Here is a 22,011-nt window from a genome sequence, read left to right as displayed (position 1 = left end):
GGGGGTGGCTGGGTCACAGGGGTGTGCCTTTAAGGGGGACCCAGGGGTGGTGGCTGTGGGGGGGTGGCTGAGTCATAGGGGTGTGCCTTTAAGGGGGACCCAGGGGTGGTGGCTGTGGGGGGTGGCTGGGTCACAGGGGTGTGCCTTCATGGGCGACCCAGGGGTGGTGGCTGTGGGGAGTGGCTGGGTCATGGGGGTACTGCCCTCAGAAGGGGTTGATGTAGTTCTTGCTGTACCCTGGTCAGTTCCTCAAGAGCCAGTTGTTAGTAGAGGGACCCCAAGTTCTGCTTCCTCCCTCACAACGAGATCTCTTCTGCACAGACTTGGCTCCTGCACTTTGGTTCCTTCTTGTCTTGTAAGATTCCCTTGCCTCAGGCTGAACATGGGGCTGTCCAGTCTTACATTGTAGCCTCCAAACTGTGAGCTATCGACCTCTTTTGTTTATAAAGTCTGAGGCTCCAGTATTTTGTTATAGCAACATCACATTGAGGGCAAAGAGTGGAAACCATCTTTAGCATCGTGAGGAATTCACACACCAACACACAGCACGACACTCCAAGCTGCAGGGGCGCTCCTGGCTCAAGGTGCCATAGCCAGTCCCAGCACTCAGTTCTGTTTTCTTGAAGAAGAAGGTTATGGTTAGGGAGCTCTCAACTCTGAGCCCAGACAAGCTTCGTACTCCCGTATCCGGCACCCTGAAAGAGCCGCACCTGCTCTCTCCACGGAGGCGTGCTAGCGGCCAAGCTCTCAAACAAGGCAGAGACACGCACACCACAGAAGGCTGTTTTAGTTTAGGGTTATGGTTTTAGTTCTGAGCATCAAAAAGTAAGTAAGGTGTTACTTTTAAAAGGGTAAAAATACCTTAATTGTGTCCTTTTAAATAAGGGTGGGCTTAGAAGTTAAGACCCTTGAATTCAAAAGCTCCTGTTCTCTTTACTGTCAGCCACTGACATTCTAAAAAAAGAGAAGAAACCAGCAAAAAGGGCGTGAGAACAGGAGAAGCCGCTGTGGAGAAGGCCTGCCAGTCATGCCCGCCTGCCAGGCTCGCCACGTGGCAGGGGCCTGGCACCCGAGGGTGGACACCCATGGCTGCCCCAGCTGGTCAGTCTGGGGAAGCCGACACTGACCCAGCGGCCACAGGGGCAGAACAGGCCTGTGGTGGGAGAGCACGAGGCCCCTGCTGGCTCCTCTGGGAACGCAGGGTCTGCGGCTAGTCAGAGCCCGCGCCCTGCAGAGGGACAGGGTGAGCAGAGGCCCGGCACCTCTCCTGCCAGGCTGGGCAGCCGAGGCCTGAGGACCCGAGGCCTCGGGGGCAGTGAGCGCGGGGTACTTGCCGCTGAGCAGGGGCTTGTTGAGGGTGTAGAGGGGCGGCAGGTCCTCGATGTTGGAGATGCGCTGGTACATGGCCCTGGAGAGGTGGTCGCCGTGGTACAGGCTGCCCAGGATGATGCTGGAGAAGTAGACGGGCTCCACGAAGATGCTGAGCAGGGAGCCCTGGGTGCCCACCACGTTCCAGCTGCAGGGAGAAGGACAGCGCTCAGTGGCACCCGCCGTGACCGCCCCGCAGGGCGAGGTCCAGCTGCCTGCGGGGAGCCGCACAGGCAGGGTCTGCTGGATAGCCACGCAGAACGGAGCGTCCTGCCGCCCCAGCCAGGACGGCGTGGGGTGCTCCAAAGCCCTGGCGCAAGGTGCCCCAGGAACCTCAGGCCTGCGGGGGGGCAGCCCGCACTTCACCCCCCCAGAAAGGACAGCTCTGACCGTCACTGCAGAGCCAAGGCCCAGGAGCCACCCCCTCCTGCCCGCTGGGCGAGAACACAGCACTGCGCACAGCCAGGAGGTGGGTGGGGCACTGATCCTCCTGCCCACGGCTGTGGCAACCCAGAACCACCACACACCCCTCAGCCCCAGACTGCTCAGGCGCCAGTGGGCAGGCCACCTGAGGCCACAGAGGGACCTAAGTGGGCAGACGAGCCTGGGTACAAGACAAGCAACCAAAGGTAGAGGAGTGAAGAGCCGCGCCTGAGGGGGAGCTGGGCCAGGGGAGCCCTCTCTGTGGCAGAGGAGAGGGCTGGCCACGGAGGCTCCTTGGGGCACTCCCGGAGCTGAGCCCCAGGTGGGGGCTTCAGGACTGCGCACGGGCAGGTCCCGGGCTCCAGGATGGGTTGTAGGCAGGTGGGGGCAGGGGCAGTGGCAGGCAGTGGGCGAGGGCAGGGGCAGGTGGGGCAGGGGCAGGTGGGGGCTGGGGCAGGTGGGGGGAGGGGGAGGTGGGGGCAGGGGCAGGTGGGGGGAGGGGCAGGTGGGGGGAGGGGCAGGTGGGGCAGGGGCAGGTGGGGGGAGGGGGAGGTGGGGGCAGGTGGGGCAGGGGCAGGTGGAGCAGGGGCAGGTGGGGCAGGGGCAGGTGGGGGCAGGGGCAGGTGGGGGCAGGGGCAGGTGGGGGCGGGGGAAGGTGGGGGGAGGGGGAGGTGGGGGCAGGTGGGGCGGGGGCAGGTGGGGGCAGGTGGGGGCAGGGGCAGGTGGGGCAGGGGCAGGTGGGGCTGAGGGCAGGTGGGGGCGGGGGAAGGTGGGGGTCAGGGACAGGTGGGGGTAGGAACAGGGGGAGGTGGGGGCAGGGGCGGGGGCAGTTGGGGGGCTTGGGCAGGTGTGGGGCATAGGCAGGTGGGGGCGGGGACAGGTGGGGGGCAGGGGCAGGTGGGGGCGGGGACAGGCAGTGGCAGGGGAGGCGGGGGCGCGGGCAGGTGGGGGGCAGGGGCAGGTGGGGGTAGGAACAGGGGGAGGTGGGGGCAGGGGGAGGCGGCGGCGCGGGCAGGTGGGGGGCAGGGGCAGGTGGGGGCGGTGGCAGGGGAGGCGGGGGCGCGGGCAGGTGGGGGCAGGGGTGGTGGGGTAGGGGGAGGTGGGGTAAGGGCAGGTGGGGACGGGGCAGGTTGTGGTGGGGGCAGGTGTGGGCAGGGGCTGGTGGGGCAGGTGTGGGCAGGGGCAGGAGGGGCAGGGGCAGGGGTGCTCCTGAGGCAGCAGCTCCTGGACACAGGTGTCTCAGGAGAGGGCTGACCAGATGTGCCTTTCAGAGTCCCATGGGCAGTGCAGGACTCGGGACGCACCTGCACGGTCAGAGGGCCGGGGAAAACATCGAGGGATAGGGCAGTGCTGGTGCTAAGACACCTGGCCAGGTGTGGGACTGGAGGACCTGGATGGTGAGGTCCAGGCCCAAGCATGCTCCAGACCCACTCTCACGCACGGCCAACCTGCCCAGGTGATGTCCCCTGCTGGCCCATGGATGGAGTGAAAGGTGGGAGTCCAGAGGTCGGAGCAGTGACCCAGTGGGGTAGCCCAGGTTGAGCAACAGCTGGGCCTCAAACCCGATCTGCCCCAGCTCTGACCTCATCTGCTCGGGCCACCCCGGGTCACCCTTGGGTCACTCTTGCCTCCTCCCTGTCACAGCCATTGGCAGCAGGTCCATGGGATCTGCTTCAGAACAGGTTCAGGGTCCAGCTATGACTACCTCCACTACAGGGCCAGGCCAGCTCAGCCCCTGCCCTCGCCATCCCACGGGCTCTAGGAGGAACCCGGGGACCTGTCCTCAGCCTGCCCAGCCAGCACCTGCAGGGCCCTGTGCAGACCCCTGTGCAGACGCAGGCTGGCTCCCGAGGAAAGGCCACCTGTGCCACGGCCCACAGGCCTGCGTCCCCAGGCTCCAGGTCAGCCTCCCGCAGCTCCTCAGCCTGGAAGACGTCCCAGGCAGCGTGGCCACGGCTGCTCCCCTTGAGCCTCCTGCAAACATCCTCTCAGAGAGGCCCTGCCGTCTCTCGCTGCTCCTACCCTGTGTGAGCGGCCCTCCCCTGCCCCGCCAGAGCCTCTGGACACCATCAGGACGCCCGTCTCATTCACGGATCCCCCGTCCCTGCGCAGCAGTGCCAGCCCAGACGGCACACTTGAGGGTGGCCAGTCCTGTAGTTCCTGGGCTCCCTCCTGCCACCCCCAAAGGAGGTGGAAACAAGTTCCCTGTCCTAATGACTGGACACTTAAAGGCCCAGGGCAGACCAGGAGCCTCCTAGAATCCAGCCCCAGGCGCCTTCCAACTGCCCTTGCAGAAGCTGCCTGGGGGGAGCCGCTGACTCTGAATGCACTTCTGAGGGCCCAGGGTCTCCTGGAGCCAGCCGAGCCCTGTGTGGACCTGGAGGCACCACGGCCCACTCTGCCGGCAGCCCCCAGCCCCCAGAGCACAGCCCTGCGCCGCCTCCCGGAGCCCAGGCACCTGCCGTGGGGAAGGGCTCCTGGAAAGCTCTTCACCGACTGGAGCAGGTCCTCGGGGGCCCACCAAGCGTCCACACCCGTCCAGCCTGAGGATCAGGAGCCCCACACACTCTGCCCTGGGAAGGACCTGCCCACTACCCACACCCACCCATGCCCAGACCCAGGGTAACGAGGAGCCCTCCTGGTGCGCCCAGGAGGTGCCCCGTGCCACCGGGGGAAGGCAGGCGCGGGAGCCCCGTGCCGTCCTCTGCTGTGCTGGGCCAGGTCATCTGTGCTGGCCTTTTTGCTCACTCTCTTAGGGTGTTTCTGGGAGCACTGCCACCAATCTGTGCCCTGGACCCACACAGAGCCCCACCTGGCCCCAAGAGACGTAGCACACAGAGGACACTGCCACAGGGCCCAGCGGGCAGTCTGCCCAGCTGCAGCCCCTGCTGGGGCCCACCCTCTGTCCTCCCTGCGTGACTCTGCACTGCGTCAGCAAGCCATCTGTCCCCACCTGGGTGGTCCCTGTCTATCCCACAGCCCGACACTGAGCACACCGAACTGCGGCCACCAGAGTGGACTCCAGACCCACCCACATTGGGGCTCCAACCCACGTGCCTTCGGGCTGTCTTCCTGCCACTCTGCCTGCCCGCCGGCTGGACAGACAGACAGGCACCCTGGTGCCCTCCAGGGCAGTGCTGTGCCCCCTCCCCACACTGACCTGCCACATCCCTTGGTCAACAGGCAGTGGGACACAGCGGGGCCCTTGTGGGGGTAAACAAGCCGGCTGCCTGCTCCTGCTCCCCTGGTCCTCCACAGTACCTCAGGGGCCGTGAGCTCCAGGCAGACACCTGCCACTTCCTGGTCACCTGTGTCCCCTTTGGGGATGGGCTTCCCTCTTCTCTGGGCTTGCCTCGGCTCTTCCTCAGTCAGAGCATCAGACACACCACAAGAGCCTGCTGTGGGGCGGGTCCCTGGGTCCAGCACCATGTGCGCCTCCCTCTGTCAGAGGAGGACGTCCCCCCACCCAGCCAAGCCCTTGAGTCAGCGCTAGGCGGTGCAGGGGGCAGGGACGTGCCGGCCACCCAGTTCCAAGCTGTGGGCTCTGCCTGGTGTGTGGATTCTCTAAGGGCCTGGCGACTAAGGCGGCAGTTCCAGGTTAGCTACATTTGCTTATTTTCCTGCCCTACCCAAGAACCTGCCTTAGGGGCGACCAGAGGCCCCTGGCCACTCTTCATGGGCCTCTCACGGTCAGGAGAGGGCTCTGCGTGTCTGACAACAGGCCACTGTTTGCTGTCCATGAAGCGTCAGGCCTGTCTGCACGGCTCATGCTCCTCCACGAACACGGCGTCCAGGGAGACCGCTGGCCATGGCCAGCTCCGTGCTCCTTCACCACACAGCCCGATTCTGCCCCGGGCAACCCCCCGGGGGTCGGCCCTCGCCCTCCCTGTGCCTGGGAGTCAGACCAGATCTGGGCAGTTGGCATCTCCAGCTGTGCGCAGGCCCTAAGGAGAGAAGACGTGTCCCCCACGAGCACCTCCTGGCCACTGCCACCAGGAGACAGGAAACAAGGGTGACACGGGCCACCCCTCAGCCAGCACAGCTGCGCTCCGCCTTCCTCTCTTGGTGCAAGCAGCCACAGGGCGTGCTCGGATGCAGGGTGGGGCGGTCACACTGAGACCACGCAGCCCTCCCACAGCCCGCCTCTGAGCCCGCCAGCCTGCAGAGGTGCCACCTGCTGAGCCACCCCTGGGCTCGCGGCACCACGCTGTCTGCAGTGCAGAGGCAGCTTCTCCCCAGCAGCCTTGATCATGGCTCATTCCAAATCCTCAGATTCTAGATGAATCCCTTGAGTATTCGGAGGAGAAAGAACCAGGTTGTGAGAGCTGTCACCTAACCATTCATCCCCATCTGGTGGCAACTGGGGCCTGGAGGGGTGGCTCCCTGCACCCCTCCCCATCCCTGCTCCTGGCTGCCGTCTGGAGAGCGCTCCTCTGCCACGTCCCACCTCACCTGGGCCCAGAGCAGGAGCCGGCTGACCTCACACTGACCCTCCAAAACCAGAACCCAAATGAACTTTCCGTGCTTCAGTTGCTCTTGTGGGCTGTTTTGGTCACCATGAAATGCTGACGACTCAGTGTCCTTGCCAGAGCCTGTGCCATGACGTTTGGACATTCAGGTCCCAAACCTTTTCTTTCTGAAGTAGCCTCTCCCGGGCTTTTCACTGTCTTAATGAAAAAGAGACTCATCAACATCCAAGTCAAACAAGGTCGAGAAGACACTAGACCGTGTTCTGTCACAACGGGGGACGTCAGTCCACCCAGGAAAGGTTCAACAGGGACGCAGACCAGCCTCTGACAAAGCTGTACCCGTGTGATCAGGAAAGGGCTTGGAGGCAAAGCGGACAGGGGTCTTCCTGGCAGGACGAAGGCTCCTATCTGACCACAGCAAACTGCACCTGGAGACCATGCTGTGACACTCTGAGGGACTCGGCAACCACACCAGGACGGCTGCTGGTACCGCTGCTCCCTGACCTTCCCGCTGAGGTCCTGGACAGACGATAAGAAACGAGCCACACTACCAACAAAGTCACCGACTGTCATCGTCTGCAGGTGGGCACACGCAGCTTTGAGGGAGAATTAGAAATTGTACATAGAATCAGAGGGTTCTGACAAGACATGACCATTGAAAACCCAGTGACACTGGGACCGTGACTTCGCAAGAAGACAGACAGACAGCTGCAGGCCCGCACCCCCAGAAAACGTCACTGGAAAGACTCCTTCTCTGAGTTTTCTGGACACCAAGGAGCAGGGACAGCAGGCAGGCCACTGCCAATCCAAGAAGGGACCTCACAGAGGGCAAGAAAATCTGCCGTCCTGGCAAGCAGGCCTGTGCCCCCTCCACCCGGGACTACCCAGGTCCACCCAGGAGGAACCTGTGCCCCCTCCACCTGGGACCACCAAGGACCACCCAGGAGGAGACTGTGCCCCCTGCACCTGGGACCACCCGGGAGGAGCCTGTGGCCCCCTCCACCTGGGACCACCCAGGAGGAAGCCTCCATACCAGGAGGCTCTCTCCTTGGGACAGAATTATGAGCAGCTCGTGGATCCAACACCCTGACTTGCCAAAGTCTGCCCAAGAGACTGGCTTCTGCCTCTCCTGAGTAGCAAAGGTAAAAACAGGCAAGTGCACATCAGGGCCCCGGTCTGCAGGCAGACACACGGGGGTTGAGAGAACAGAAAAGGTGGGGTCGACTGGTGGAGTCTTCCTCCTCACAGAGCAAGTACGCAAAAACAAAAACAGGAGAAGGTGTCTTTTCCTAAATGCTCCAATCCCAGCCCCCAAAGAAAAAAAAGTATAAGGCATACAGAGAAACATGGCACAGTCAAAGGACCAAACATAAACCTCTGTCAATAAACTGACCTTAAAATAATGCTACATGACAAATAATTTAAAGTAATAACAAAGACCTGTGCAAAGGAACCACAGATTTAAGGATTAAAAAATGCAATAACTGAACTGAAAACTTCATTGGGGGGGTAACAACATAAGACTTCACCAGGCATATGAACTTGAAGGGCAATGAACTTGAAGACAGGTCAGTTGAAATCACTGAGCAAGAGGAACAAAAAGAAAGAAGAGTGAGGGCCTCGCGCGTGCAAGGCCCTGGGTTCGACCCTTAGCACCACATATAAATAAAATAAGGTTAGGAAAAAGAAAAAAGAACGGAAACAGTAAAGAAAGCCTATAAAATCACAAGACACCATCAAGCCGACCAACACACATGCTCTATAAACCCCAGAACAAGAGGAGGGAGAGAAAGGAGCCAGGGGCTTATTTGAAGAAATAATGGCTAAAAGCTTCCCAAATTCAAAGAAAGATGGACTACACAGGTTCAAGCTCAGGCGAAACCAGGCTGAGTGCAGGGAGAACAGTGGCAAGGCACATTTCCATCAAATTGTCTCATCAAGACAAAGAGTGACCTGGACCTCAAAAGCAGAAGTGGATGGTCACAGGTCACATGTAAGGGCGCGTCCATAAAACGGCCATGAATTTCTCAGAAGAAACTGGGCGAGCCATTCCAAGTGCCTAAGGGAAAAACTTGTCAACCAAGAAGAGTTCATCTGCAAACCACCCTTTAAAAAGGAGAAGTCAAGATATCTGTAGATGAGTACAAGCATGCTAGGTCTCACAAGAAATGCTAGAGAGAGTCCTTCCGACTGAAACACGACAGTGAACAGCCGCTTCCCTGCAGAATGTTGGCTAACAGAATCTAAATCACAAAACGTAAATAACCATAGGTCGACATAATGGATATACACTTAAATATATGATTTGTGTCGTCAATAACAAAGTGTGAGGAAATAAAGTTATAAAGCCATCAAGTATTTATAGGTTATTGAATTAAGTTTTAAAAAGAATACTATAATTCTAAGATGTTTTATGTGATTACAATGGTAACCACAAAGAAATATCTGGAATATACACAAAAAGAAAAGAGGATCATTGCAAGCAAATCAAACAAACATGGAGATGGTAAGAGACGAAGGAGGAAGAAGAACCCTACAAGCCATAGAGAAGATCACAGAATACAACATTGAATATTTCCTGTTCAGAGTCATTTTAAATGTTAATGGATTAAATTCTCCCATCAAAAGACACAGATTGGCCAAATGGATTAAAAAGACAACGACAACAGACTCCGACTATAAACTGTCGCTGGAGATCCACTGTAGACATGGAGACGCACACAGACTGAATGTGAGGGGCGGGAGAAGCGCTCCATGGGACTGGAGGCAAACAGGAGCACACCTTCTAGTGTCAGGCAGAAACTTCACACCTTTAGAGCAACAGAGGGTGATATCCACAATGGCAAAGGGTCAGTTCACCAAGAAGAAATGACTATAAATATTTGTGCATCAAAACTTAGCGCTTATAAACATCTGAAGCAAACTTTAACAGAACTGATGGGAAAAACAGACACAGCATAATAATGGTAGAAAATTTCAATACTCCATTTAAAAAAATGCATAGAACTATCAGGCAGAAGAACAGAACAGAGGATTCGAAGAATACACAGACCACGGGACCCAGTGATACACACAGAACATCCACCCCAGAGCAGCGGACCCTACTCCCAAGTGCAACTAGATCATTCTGCAGGGTAGACCACATACTAGGCCACAAAGCAAGTCTTAAGGATTCAGGAAAGTGAATTACACAAGTATCCTTTCCAATCCCAACAGAGTCACATCAATATCAGAAGGAAAACTAGAAAATTCAGAGACATGTGGAAATGAAACAGGATGCTCTCACACATGAACCAGAGTCCCGATCAGGATCAAGATGGCGGGCGAGAGGAAGGCTGCACCCCCAGGTGAAGAGCCCCGCTTTTCAGGGAGGAGGGGGAAGAGGGGACTCACTAAACTTCAATATTGGACAGTCAGAGTGTCTTAGAGACTCAATGTGGGTACACTGAACAAAGGACAGGAGGAGTCTGTGGGAGCCGAGCCAGCTGCAGCAGGGCACTGGGTGCCACTCAGGGCGGGTGACAGGCAGGCAGACAGCCCACGGGCCAATCTGCCTGGAAAGACCTACGGACCAGGCAAGCAGCCTGGACTGGCCCGTCCAGAGGCTGCACAGTGACCTGGTACTTCCAGCGCTGTTTCTCCACTGGCAGCCCAGAGCTGGGGCAGCCAGGAGGTCACACGGCACTGCCAGGTCCCAGCCAGCGCCTCCACACAGCCTAGGGCACGCCTAGCAGAACACTGGTGAAACAGGCACAGAGAGGACTGCACCCAGGGGAATCCAAGTCAGAAGGTCAGAGGGGAGTCCAGCTTGCTTCCCTTTCAGTCTAGCAGTTTATGTGAACAGCTGAAGCAGGTCAGGAGGGTGTGTCCACACTCAGGGATTAAGCCTGGGAAGGCTGTGCTCATGGGCAGCAGAGGGTGTGGAGGATTGGCTCCTGGGCCCCACGAGTGGAATTCTTGGGAAGCTCCTGGGTTCCAGACCCCAGACAGAATTTGGCAGCTTCCAGGCCCTAGGGGTGTGTTGCTCTAACATCTCCAGAGCAGTCACCACCCAACCAAGCCCCCGGGGCCCGATTAGACCTAAGTCCCAGCCCCAGAAACTCCTCTGCAGCAGACCCACCCTGGGATGCTCCAATCCGGTTGGTAGGTGTAAATAAAACTCCACCTGACATTCTTTCCTCCCCATTCCACCCTATTCTGGTGAGAAGGGAGCTGAGAGCTACTTCAGCCGGCTTCCATCTTAGGCCACTCCAGCTGCAGCTTAGTGAACACAAAAAGAGGAAGGGGCTTCCCACCCCCAGCCCCTTGCTCTCCCTCTCAGTACACAGCCCAAGAGAAAAGAGGAAAGGGGGACAGGTGGGCATAGACGGGGACCATCACTCCCAGTGGCCGCCTGACCACCTCAGTGGACATGATTATATCAGTTTTGTGTTTGTTTTTTTTAAATTCAGGGTCCTGTTCCTCCCTTTTCTTTTTTTGTGTGTGCTTTTCCTGGGCGGACTGGCCCGTGGACATATACACACATTTGGTTTCGTCTGTCAGTTTTGATGAGAGCTATTTTGTCTTCTGAGGTTAGGGTCTGTTTATTTTGTTTTACTGTTTCCGTCTCTACCTTCTCCTCCCTCCAAGGCCACGTCCTTTGCTGTCTCGCTTCTCCATCTCTCCATCGAGCCACTCCCGTCTCCGACTCTGAACATCCTGACCTTCCTGTCACCTTCCCTTTCTCTTCAGGAGCTGTACTTTTACAGCTTCTGGAACCACGTGGCTCACATCACTGCGACTCCCGCCAGGCGTGCCGTGGACGGCCCCACGGGGCCTGCTGTGTGCTCTAACGCCAGCTCTAGGTGGTGGTCACCTCTCGTCTCTGACCCCACACTCCTGTCGTGGTGATGAGCAGGGCAGCTGTGGGTTGTGCGTGTCCGCCTGCCCTGGCAGTGCTGGGAGGTCACAGGGCGCAGACGGTGCTGCAGAGGAGAGCCCCGCCAGGAGACGGGGCCTCCCTCCAAACACAGTGACCACACTCCAGCTTCAGCAGCTTCACTACAAAGAACAGAAGGCACAGAGCAAAAACCCAAAACCTAACTAACAACAGGTGCCGAGTGGGAATGACCGGGAGGCCCTCCCATGGACACTCACTCCTGCAGCAAAAACAGAACTGACACAAAAGCTACAGGTTCAGACCTGCAAGGGGCCTCCACCTAGACCACGCCGTCCCTTCAGAATCTACAGAGTTGTTAAGGGAAGAAGAGCAAACCCAGAGCAGTCACGGGTGAACTCCCACACGCCCTCCAGATGCAACACGAGAAGGACCCCACTCTCTTGAGACCCTCGGGGAAGGTGGAATCTCCAAGTTCTGACAATATACACTGTATCAAAATACACTAATTATTAAAAAAAAAAAACTAGCAGGGGAAACTCCACTCTAAAACCCATTTGGAAATACGTCAGGAAATTCACAACAGCCTGACGTCCCTGCGCATTTCACCAAGACGACTTGCCCTAAAGAGGCCCACACATAACGGCGGAAGCAAGATTCCTCCCAACAGATGTGTGAGCCCAACACAGAACACAAGAAAAAGCAACATGAAAAGACCAGGTAACACAATGCCTCCTAAAGTTCAAAGTTTACTACCAACTGACTCCAAAGATACTGAATTGGAGGGAATATCAGATAAAGAATTCAAAACGATGATTAATGAAATGATCAATGAATTCCTAGAGAACACAATTGACTTAATTAAGGAAATCAGTACAGGGTATGAATGAGAAATTCAACACAGAGCTAGGGATGTTGAAAAAAGAAACAAACAGAAATCTTGGAAATGAAAGTCACAATAAAATTTTCAGTTGAAAGTCTCTTAATAAAGTAGACTGCTGAGAGCCACAGTGGAGTTGGATGGCCCCTGGCATTTTGCCAGAAGTAATGGTTGTGAGGTGAGTCATTAAGATGATGATGGATTGATCTAATTGTGTATTAGACATTTACTGTCCACCTCGGGCGCCCACTACTTTGGAGTTCTGGCGAGGATTGCCTGGGGAGTTCGCGTTGGTTGGGGAAGTTCCGGGAGAGGGTGTTCCGGTTGGTGTGTGGTGTGTCCCAGAGAAGGCCGCGTGGGTGGCGTTCGGGGGAGTTCAGAAATAAAGTTTGTTCCTGCTTGAGTGGCTCATGATTTGTGCCCAGCCAGACTGCGGCATTTGGTGGCCCGTACGGGGAACGCCTGAAGCTCGGAGGTAAGTGAAATTGCTTGCCCCTGAGGGAGAGCGAGAGAATGGGTGACCATTTCAGAAAACAATGTGTTCTTGTTTTGATTTGTTTTGTTTTTGTTTCAAGCTGCCTGTCCCTAGAACTTTCTCAGGCAAACTGGGAAAAATGGTTGGCTCAAGGGTTGAAGTTGTTCAGCCCTGAGGAAGAGATAGAGATAGACCACGGATATACATGTCAAGAAAATAGGAAAATTGATACAACGATTTTTTGTTCAGTTTTTGTTTCGTTTTGCTTCGGTTTTGTTTTGAATTATCTTGTTGAGTTGCGTTATCCTTGTAGCAGAAATATAGGATCAGAAATTAGCAAAAAACAAACCGAAAGAATGTTAAGTAAATTGTTAGAGGAAGGAGGCACCCCAGTAAAACCAAAAACAGTCAGGGCATACGTTGATACAATACAAAAATGTAGCCCATGGCTTTTTAAGGAGGAGTTGTTGAATATACCACAATGGGACCATCATGGTGAAGATTTAAGGGAAAAGGAAAAGAAAAACCCAGGAACTCTGCCAGTTGACACATTGCCGTTATGGACGTTGGTACGATTTTGTTTGCCTAGTCCAAAGCCTTGAGTTCAGACTATAGTAGAAGATCAAGTAAAAGAGAAGGTCTTTCGAGCTAGTCAGACAGAGGAAGAAAATTTAAAGGAGGAAGAACTATCAGGGGAAAAGTTACAACAGGAGGCTGCTACTAACACCTTTCTATCACCAGAGGGCGTAAGTGTCCAACCAACAGCACCACCTCTACAGGAGACTGCTACTAACACCTTTCTATCACCAGAGGACGTAAGTGTCCAACCAACAGCACCACCTCTACAGACAACATATGCTATGGGATCCTCAACCCCCGTTGTTGATGGATGGGATCCTGAGACAGGACCTCAAAGATTAGCATGCCCTGCACTTGAGCAGGCAGGAGGGCAGCGAATTCACCGTGCTTTAGATTTCAAAACAGTGAAGCAGTTAAAGGAGGCCATAACAACCTATGGTCCCCAAGCACCCTTCACTGTAAGCATGGTCAAATCCACTACCAACTTGGACATGACGCCAACAGATTGGACTAGTATCTATAAAGCTGTGCTAAATGGAGGACAATACCTGTTATGGGAGGTTGCCAATGAGGAATTTTGGATGGAGACGGCTAGGCGAAATGCAGTAGCCGGTTATCCTCAGAGAAATCTAGATATGTTGTTAGGAAAAGGACCTTATGAGGGTCAGCTGCAACAAATTGCATATGATCCGGCTATATATTCACAAATTGCTGCAGATGCAGTTAGGGCATGGAAGACTTTACAAGGACATGGAGATTTACAAGGTCAATTATCTAAGGTAATACAAGGAGCTAATGAACCTTACACTGAATTTGTAGATAGGCTTATCAAACAGCTACCAGAGTTTTTGGGGACACAGAACAAGCAATGCCATTAATTAAACAGCTAGCCTTTGAGCAAGCAAATCGATGGTGCAAGGAGGCCATTAGACCATGGAAACATGAAGATTTAAACACATACATCAAATTATGTAGAGACATTAATGAACAAGGGCAAGTCGTGGCAGCTGCAGTACAACAGGCTTTAGATGCCAGGCCAAAAACATGCTACAATTGTGGACAAACAGGACATTTTAAAAGGAGTTGCCCCATAGGAGGAGAGTTTAACAAAGCTAGGTATCAAAGGAGTAGAATACTGGGTATTTGCCCACGATGCCATAGAGGGAGACATTGGGCTAATGAATGCCGTTCTCAAACCACCATAGAGGGTACTCCGTTAGACAAAAACGGACAAGGACCAGGTGTTTACCCACGATATCGTGGAGAAAGGCATCAGGCTCCATTGCCAAAAAAACGGACAGGGAGGCCCAATGCTCCGGAGCCCACGACCACAAATATACGGGGCCATGGAGGAACCCAGCAACACCATCAGGGTAGTGCCCAGGACACATTATCCATTAAATCCCTCATCAGACAAACCAGAGGGAATGCAGGGTTGGACATCTGCACCTCCGCCAGAGCACTACTAACTCCAGAGGTGGGAGTTCAAATCAGGAGTAAAACGACCTCTTCCCTAAGAAATAGTAGGCTTATTGTTGGGACACAGTTCTTCTACACTAAAAGGACTTATGATAAGTCCTGGGGTAATTGATCCCGATTATGAAGGTGAAATAAAAATTATAGCCAGTTCTCCAAAGGGTATATCAGTAATTTCACCAGGAGATAGAATAGCACAGTTACTAATAATACCCAGCCTGCATGATAAATTTTCTAGTCGTACTATAGAAAGAGGTTCCAGGGGATTAGGCTCCACAGGTGTAGATTGGGCTATGCTGTCTTTAAATTTAGATTCTCGCCCAATGCTAAAACTAAATATTCAAGGACATGAATTTAATGGGCTACTGGATACAGGTGCAGACCTTAGCATCATCTCTCGTCAAGAATGGCCGAAACATTGACCATTACAACAAGCCACTCAAATGCTTCAAGGCCTAGGAGTGGCGACTAATCCCCATAGAAGTGCAATGGTATTAGACTGGAAGGATCCTGAAGGATGTGAAGGAACTATACAGCCATATGTATTGGATCATCTTCCTATAAATTTATGGGGACGAGATGTCCTAGATCAATTAGGTTTGACATTAACAAATAACATCAATTCAAATGCACCCACTATTAGGGCTAGACAAGGTTTTCGGAAAGAAAAAAGATTAGGAGAAAAAGGACAAAATATAGCAGCACCAATACAAATAGATCAAGAAAAAGGTAGACATGGGTTGGATTTTCAGAAAGGGCCACTGAGACAATAAAAATTACTTGGAAATCAGAAAGACCAGTGTGGGTTCCTCAGTGGCCCCTGACTAAAGAAAAGATACAAGCAGCCCATGACCTGGTCAAACAACAATTAGCGGAGGGACATATACAACCTTCCGTATCTCCCCATAATACTCCCATTTTTGTCATTAAAAAGAAATCTGGTAAATGGAGATTATTGCAAGATTTAAGAGCCATTAATGATGAGATGGTTATTATGGGGCCTGCTCAATCAGGGATTCCTCAATTGTCTGCTTTGCCAAAAACCTGGTATGTTTTAGCTATAGATATTAAAAGATTGTTTTTTTCAATCACAATTCATCCTGAGGATAGTCCACGTTTTGCATTTACAATCCCTGCACTGAATCATGAAGGTCCTGATCAGAGATATGAATGGAAAGTACTCCCTCAAGGGATGGCTAACAGCCCAACTATGTGTCAAATTTATGTTAACAAAGCAATCCAGCCACTTAGAAATCAAAATCCTGAACTACAAATATTTCACTATATGGATGATATATTATTAGCACACAAAGATAAAAACACATTGCTAGAATGTTATGCCACACTTACAAACTTTTTAAAAAATTATAATCTAGAGATAGCAATAGATAAAGTACAATTAAATTTTCCAATTAATTATTTAGGAGTTCTATTATCCTCAACCATGGTCCGTCCACCAAAAATTCAAATACGAGTAGATCAACTCAAATCACTTAACGACTTTCAAAAGTTATTAGGAGACATGAATTTGATAAGGCCTTATCTAGGCATACCAACAGGAGAGTTGGGACCTTTATTTGATATCCTAAAAGGTCCATCAGATCCAAATTCACCCCGAATGTTAACGCCTGAAGCAAGAAAGGCATTAAAAATCATTGAAACATATATGGAAAATATGCATTTGGATAGAATTGATGTAAGTTTGCCTTTATTATTTATTGTACTACCAACAAAAAATATTCCTACAGGAGTATTTTGGCAAGAAGGTCCATTATTATGGATACATTTATCTTATTCTCCTAACACTATTCTTACTAGGTATCCTGAGGCTGTAGGACAATTAATACTCAAAGGAGTAAAAGCAGCAAAGGGAGTGTTTGGAATTTCTCCCAATAAAATTATTACTCCATATACTATGGATCAAATTCATGAGTTAGCTAATGAGTTAAATACTTGGGCAATGATCATGTGTAAATCTAATGTTTCATTTGATAACCACTTACCATCTAATCCTTTATTGTCTTTTTGGTTTTTGCATCCTGTAGTTTTTCTAAAAATGACAGAAAAACACCTATCATGAATGCTCCAAATATATTCACTGATGGGTCAAATAATTGTACCGCAGCAGTAGTTAACCCCAGATCAAACTTTTACATTTTTAGTACCCAAACAATCAGCTCAAAAGGTAGAGCTTAATGCAGTTTTACAAGCTTTTGTGATGTTTAAAGATTCTGTATTTAATTTATTTTCTGATAGTCAGTATGTAGTTAATGCTATAGTATCTCTTGAAGATGCTGGTAGGATTTCCCCTTCCTCTACTGTTTTCTCTTTGCTTTCTACTATACAAAGTCTAATCTGGGACAGAAAAGATCCATTCTTTATAGGACATATCAGGGCACATACAGGATTGCCTGGAGCCCTTAGTTTGGGCAATGATTTAGCAGATAAATCTACACATGACATACATATTTTCTCTACACTAGAAGCAGCTACAAATTTTCATAAAAAGTTTCATATCAATGCTAATACTTTACAAAAGCGTTTTAAAATAACTAAGGAGCAGGCCAGGCATATAATAAAACAATGTCAAAATTATGTGACCTTTTTACCACAAGTTAATCTTGGAGTCAATCCTAGAGGACTGATAACTAACCATATTTGGCAGATGGACATCACACACTTGCCAGAATTTGGAAAATTAAAATATTTGCATGTTACAGTTGATACTTCTTCTGGATTTTTGATGGGCTCCCTTCATGCCAGAGAAAAAACTAAAGATATTATAGCTCATTGCTTATAAAATTTTGCCACTGTGGGTGTTCCAAAACAGTTAAAAAACAGATAATGCCCCTGGTTATACTTCTACCTCTTTTAAACAATTTTGCTCATCATTTGGCATTACTCATATAACAGGAATCCCATACAATCCACAGGGACAAGGCATAGTTGAAAGAGCTCATCCAACTATTAAAATGTACTTATTAAAGCAAAAAGAGGGAATTGGGAAGGGGTATATATCCCCCAAAGATAAACTTAAAATAACCCTTTTTACTCTAAACTTTTAAAATTTGGATTCATCAGGGCTTAGTGCTGTGGAAAGGCATATGTGTCCAAAAAATGTACATAAGCCCAAGGTACTTTGGAAGGATATTTTAACAGGACAATGGAAAGGTCCTGACCCAGTAATTGTCTGGAGTCAGGGTTCTGTTTGTGTGTTTCCACAGGGAGAACAGCAGCCAATTTGGATTCCAGAGAGACTAACCAAAGCGATTTCTACAGACCAAAAAGAAGATGATTTGGCTCAAATCCATAACAGCTGATATTCAGAGCTCCAGCTTGGCTATTCTTATATCTGCAACAGTGGTTCTCCCACACCTGGAGGCTAATGAATAATGAACACCATTAAGGCCTATTTCAAATGTAAAAAACCTTGAGGCTTGCTTGTGGGAATACCTTCAGACCCATATGCAAGTTACAGAAAAAAGGATGGGTTATCCAAAAAGGAGTCAAACCCAGGTGGTAACCAGGATGCTTTTTTCAATATCTATTTTATTATTACCCTCTCCCACACCATGAAGTTCTATTTTATTTTTTGAGCTCATACAGATCTAAGTTAATGTTTTTCTGATCAGTTTTATTTTTTGACTGTGAAGTTTTTAAACATTACAATGGAGATTTCACCTGTGTAAAGCTACAAGGCCTTTATGTGTTTATGTTATGTGTTTTATGTTATGTGTGCACATTTGTGTTTTGTGTTGTATGTCTGTATGTGCGTATGTCCATATATCACATATGTGGAGCGCTCATGAAAAAATGGATCCAAACATTTTTATTATTCATGTGATTTAAATGGTTTAATTTAAATTGGGTAAACAGCTGTTGAGGATTGTTTAAATATGTGAATAAATAAGGAGGTTAACAGATCTGTTTGTTTACTCTCACCTTTCCTTTTCATTATATTTAATAATTCTGTTCAGGATAATGTAAATTGTTCAGAAAATTGTTTTCTTAGTACCTGTTGGAATGTTACGTAATTTCTTTTTAGCCATCATTGCCAGAATTCCTATCTTCATCCCAGTGCCGGGGAAGACAAAGATGAAACCAAACTACAGCTTCTTCGATAGCTATCACAACAAACTGTATAAACTGATGCATCAATTAATAATAACTCAACAAGTACTGCTCAATCAAGGAGTCGATTTACTTTGGGAGGAAATGGACATATTGATGGATTCCTCTGCTTTGAACTGCTTACAGAACTTGCCTGGACTATGTATCACTTGTATGCATTGTGAACTATCTGTTGGTGCAGCGAATTGTGGTAGTGCTGGGGTATCGTTGCTGATGGTATCATTGGTGATACAATTTTTCAAAAAGATCCGTCATTTGGCTTGGTGTCGTGGCATTTCTGTATCCTCCTCTCTTCTGCTTGTGATGGTCTAAAATTTGGGGGCCAACAGAGGTGAGGCAAAGAACCTCACCCCCCACTGGTGCAAAGGTCAAATTTGGGGGCCTACAGAGGTGAGGCAAAGAACCTCACCCCCCCGCTGGTATAAAGACCTATCCACAGGTGTGGCTGTTTGCTGGACCGGTAGTCAGTGCCGGACAGGTAAGATCCAATTGCAGTGGTACCAACCTAAGACAGGAGGCAGACGCCTTGAGGTCAGCTCATCCAATGACGGGTAAGAACCATATGTAGTACTGGACAATCTAAGACAGGCACGGTCCCTAAGCCACATGCTTGGTGTTTAATTAAACAGAACGGGGGAGATGCTGAGAGCCACAGCTGAGTCGGAATGGCCCCTGGCATTTTACCAGAAGCAATGGTGTGAGGCAAGCCATTAAGATGATGCTGGATTGATTCAATTGTATATTAGAACTTTACTGTCCGCCTTGGGCACCCGCTACTTTGGAGTTCTGGCGAGGATTGCCTAGGGAGTTCGCGTTGGTTGGGGAAGTTCCAGGAGAGGGAGTTCCAGTTGGTGTGTGGTGTGTCCCGGAGAAGGCCGCGTGGGTGGCGTTCGGGGGAGTTTGGAAATAAAGTTTGTTCCTGCTTGAGTGGCTCGTGATTTGTGCCCAGCCAGACTGCGGCAGTAGACCATGATGAAGACAGAATCTCAGAGGTGGAAGACAGCGTTCAGATACCATCATAGGGAATGAGTCATAGTGACCAGAATATATAAGAACTCTGGGACAATGTTAGGAGGCCAAATAAAAGAGTCCTTGGAATTGAGGAGGGCTGTGAAATGCAGGGCTAACAACGTCATAGAGAACCCAATCTTCAGAGAAATAATAACAAAAAGTTCTAAACCTTCAGAATGAGATGGATATCCAGATAAGGGAAGCATTTAGAACTGAAATAGACAAGATTTAAAAAGGATCTCTTCACAGTGCTGGGGACGTGGCTCAGTGGTAGAGCACTTGCCTGGCAGGTGTAAGGCACAGGATTCAATTCTCAGCACCACATATAAATAAATAAAGATCCATTAACAACTGAAAATTTTTTTTTTAGAAAAGGGCCTTGTCACTACACATAATCAAAATGCCTAAACATATAGAACAAGGAGGACTTTAAAAGCCTCAAGAGAAAAACACCAGGTCACATTTAGAGGAAAGCCAATCAGCATTACTTCTGATATCTCAGCACCAACTAAGATCCAGGAGGGCTTGAATTAAGCCTATGAGAAGGAGGGCCAAATAAAACATTAGAAAGAAATCAAAATGAGAGGGATTGATAAACATCCCCATTGAGTGTAAATGGTCTCAACCCTCCAGTTAAAAGACACAGGCTGGCAGGATGGATTAAAACCAAGGCGGCCGGCTTCCGGCTGGAAGTGAAGGAATGAACTCTGACGTGCCGTGCAAACAGAGCCCCAGACAAGCCTACGTAGTCACTCCCATGTGTCCAGCCAAGCGGAATCCAAGCCACAATTAACCAGAAGAGAAAAGGAAGGTCACTTCATCCTGGTTAAGAGAACAATCCAACAGGAAGGGGTAACGGCAGTAAATACTCATGCCCCCAATGGTGTATCTACATAAAGCAGACAGCATGGAATCCAAGTCCCAGGGAGCCACCCTACGATAATACGGTGCCCTCTCACCAACATAGAGGTAACCCAGACACAAACTCAGTAAAGACTCTTTGGACCTTTAAAATTTTATGGGTCGGTCGGATGTGGTGGTGCATGCTTGTAATCCCAGCAACGCTAGAGGCTGAGGCAGAAGGATTGTGAGTTGGAGGTCAGCCTCAGCAAATTCATGAGGTCCTAAGCAACTTAGTGAGACCCAGTCTCAAAATAAAAAATAAAAAGGGGTACAGATGTAGCTCAGTGGTAACATGCCCCTGGGTTAAATCCCTAGTGTGTGTGTGTGTGTGTGTGTGTGTGTGTGTGTGTGTGTGAAATAAATCACAAGGACTTAACAGACATCTATAGAATATTTCATCCAATAATAGCTAAATTCACTTTCTTCTCAGATGCTCACAGAATCTTCTCCAACTCTTAACAAATACAAAAAAATGATATGATTCCTTTCATCTCATCTCAACAAAATGAAACAAAATTATAAATGAACATAAAGACCCTATAGAAGCTACATAAACACATGGAGAGTGAGCAACACACTTTTGAATGATGAGTGTGTGCTAGAAGAGATCAGGGGAGAAATTTAAAAATTCTTAGACACAAATAAGACTAGTGATACAATATACCATGAAGGCAGTTCTAAGAGGAGTGTCTAGACCTACAAGCACCTACATAAGAAAATCAGAGAGATCCCAAATGAACAACAGAATGATGCTTCTCAAGGCCCTACAAAAATAAGAACCAACCAATTCTAAAACCTGGAGAAGGGATACTCAAGATCAGCAGCAAAGTTAATGAAATCGAGAATAAAACACAATACAAAGGTGCGATGAAACACCAGCCTTTCGTCAAACTAACAAAGGAGGAGAGAGATTACCCAAATTCACAGAATTAAGAGACAAGAGGAGAAATCATACAATCACAGAAATCCAGAGGATCACTGGGGACTGTTTTGAAAAGTTACACTCGAATAAATTGGAAGTCCTAGAAGAAATGGGTATATGTGTAGATACACACAAGCTGCCAAACAGAATCAGGGGGACATAGAACAGCAACCGAAACAGACCAATAACCACAATGAGACAGAAGAGTAATAAAAAGCCTTCCTACAGGAAAAGCCCAGGACCAGATGGATTCTCAGCTAATTCTTGCACCTTTAAAGAAGAATAATGCCAATGCTCCTCAAATTGTCCCACTAACTAGGAAGGAATGGAACACTCCAAATTCACTCTACAAAGCCAGAATCAACTCCTACCAAAACCAGGTAAGGACCCTTCAAATAAAGAAAACTACAGACCAATATCCCTGATGAACATAGATGCAAAAAAATCCTTAACATTAGCAAATCATATTCAAGAAAATGTTAAGAAATTGTACATCAC

General features: G+C 49.9%; 1 protein-coding gene across 9 annotated transcripts in view; it reads right to left on the bottom strand.

Annotated features, from left to right (window-relative positions):
* The window catches only part of Adarb1 (adenosine deaminase RNA specific B1), a 125,468-nt gene that overhangs the window by 11,023 nt on the left and 92,434 nt on the right, over positions 1–22,011 (bottom strand). For 8 of the 9 annotated variants that reach the window (XM_046438973.2, XM_046438974.2, XM_046438975.2 and 5 more), the window contains exon 9: positions 1,335–1,516. In XM_046438973.2, the coding sequence (XP_046294929.1) occupies positions 1,335–1,516 (182 nt within the window). Of the gene's footprint in view, positions 1–861; positions 955–1,334; positions 1,517–22,011 lie in introns of all 9 variants that reach the window. The other variant, XM_046438972.2, reaches the window with a different exon arrangement.

This window comes from Marmota monax, unplaced genomic scaffold, assembly GCF_021218885.2.
Source record: "Marmota monax isolate L192 unplaced genomic scaffold, Marmota_monax_Labrador192_F-V1.1 WCK01_AAM20220418_F8-fsc00125, whole genome shotgun sequence".
NCBI classification, from domain to species: Eukaryota; Metazoa; Chordata; class Mammalia; order Rodentia; family Sciuridae; genus Marmota; species Marmota monax.
This window is presented reverse-complemented; position numbering and strand designations above follow the sequence as displayed.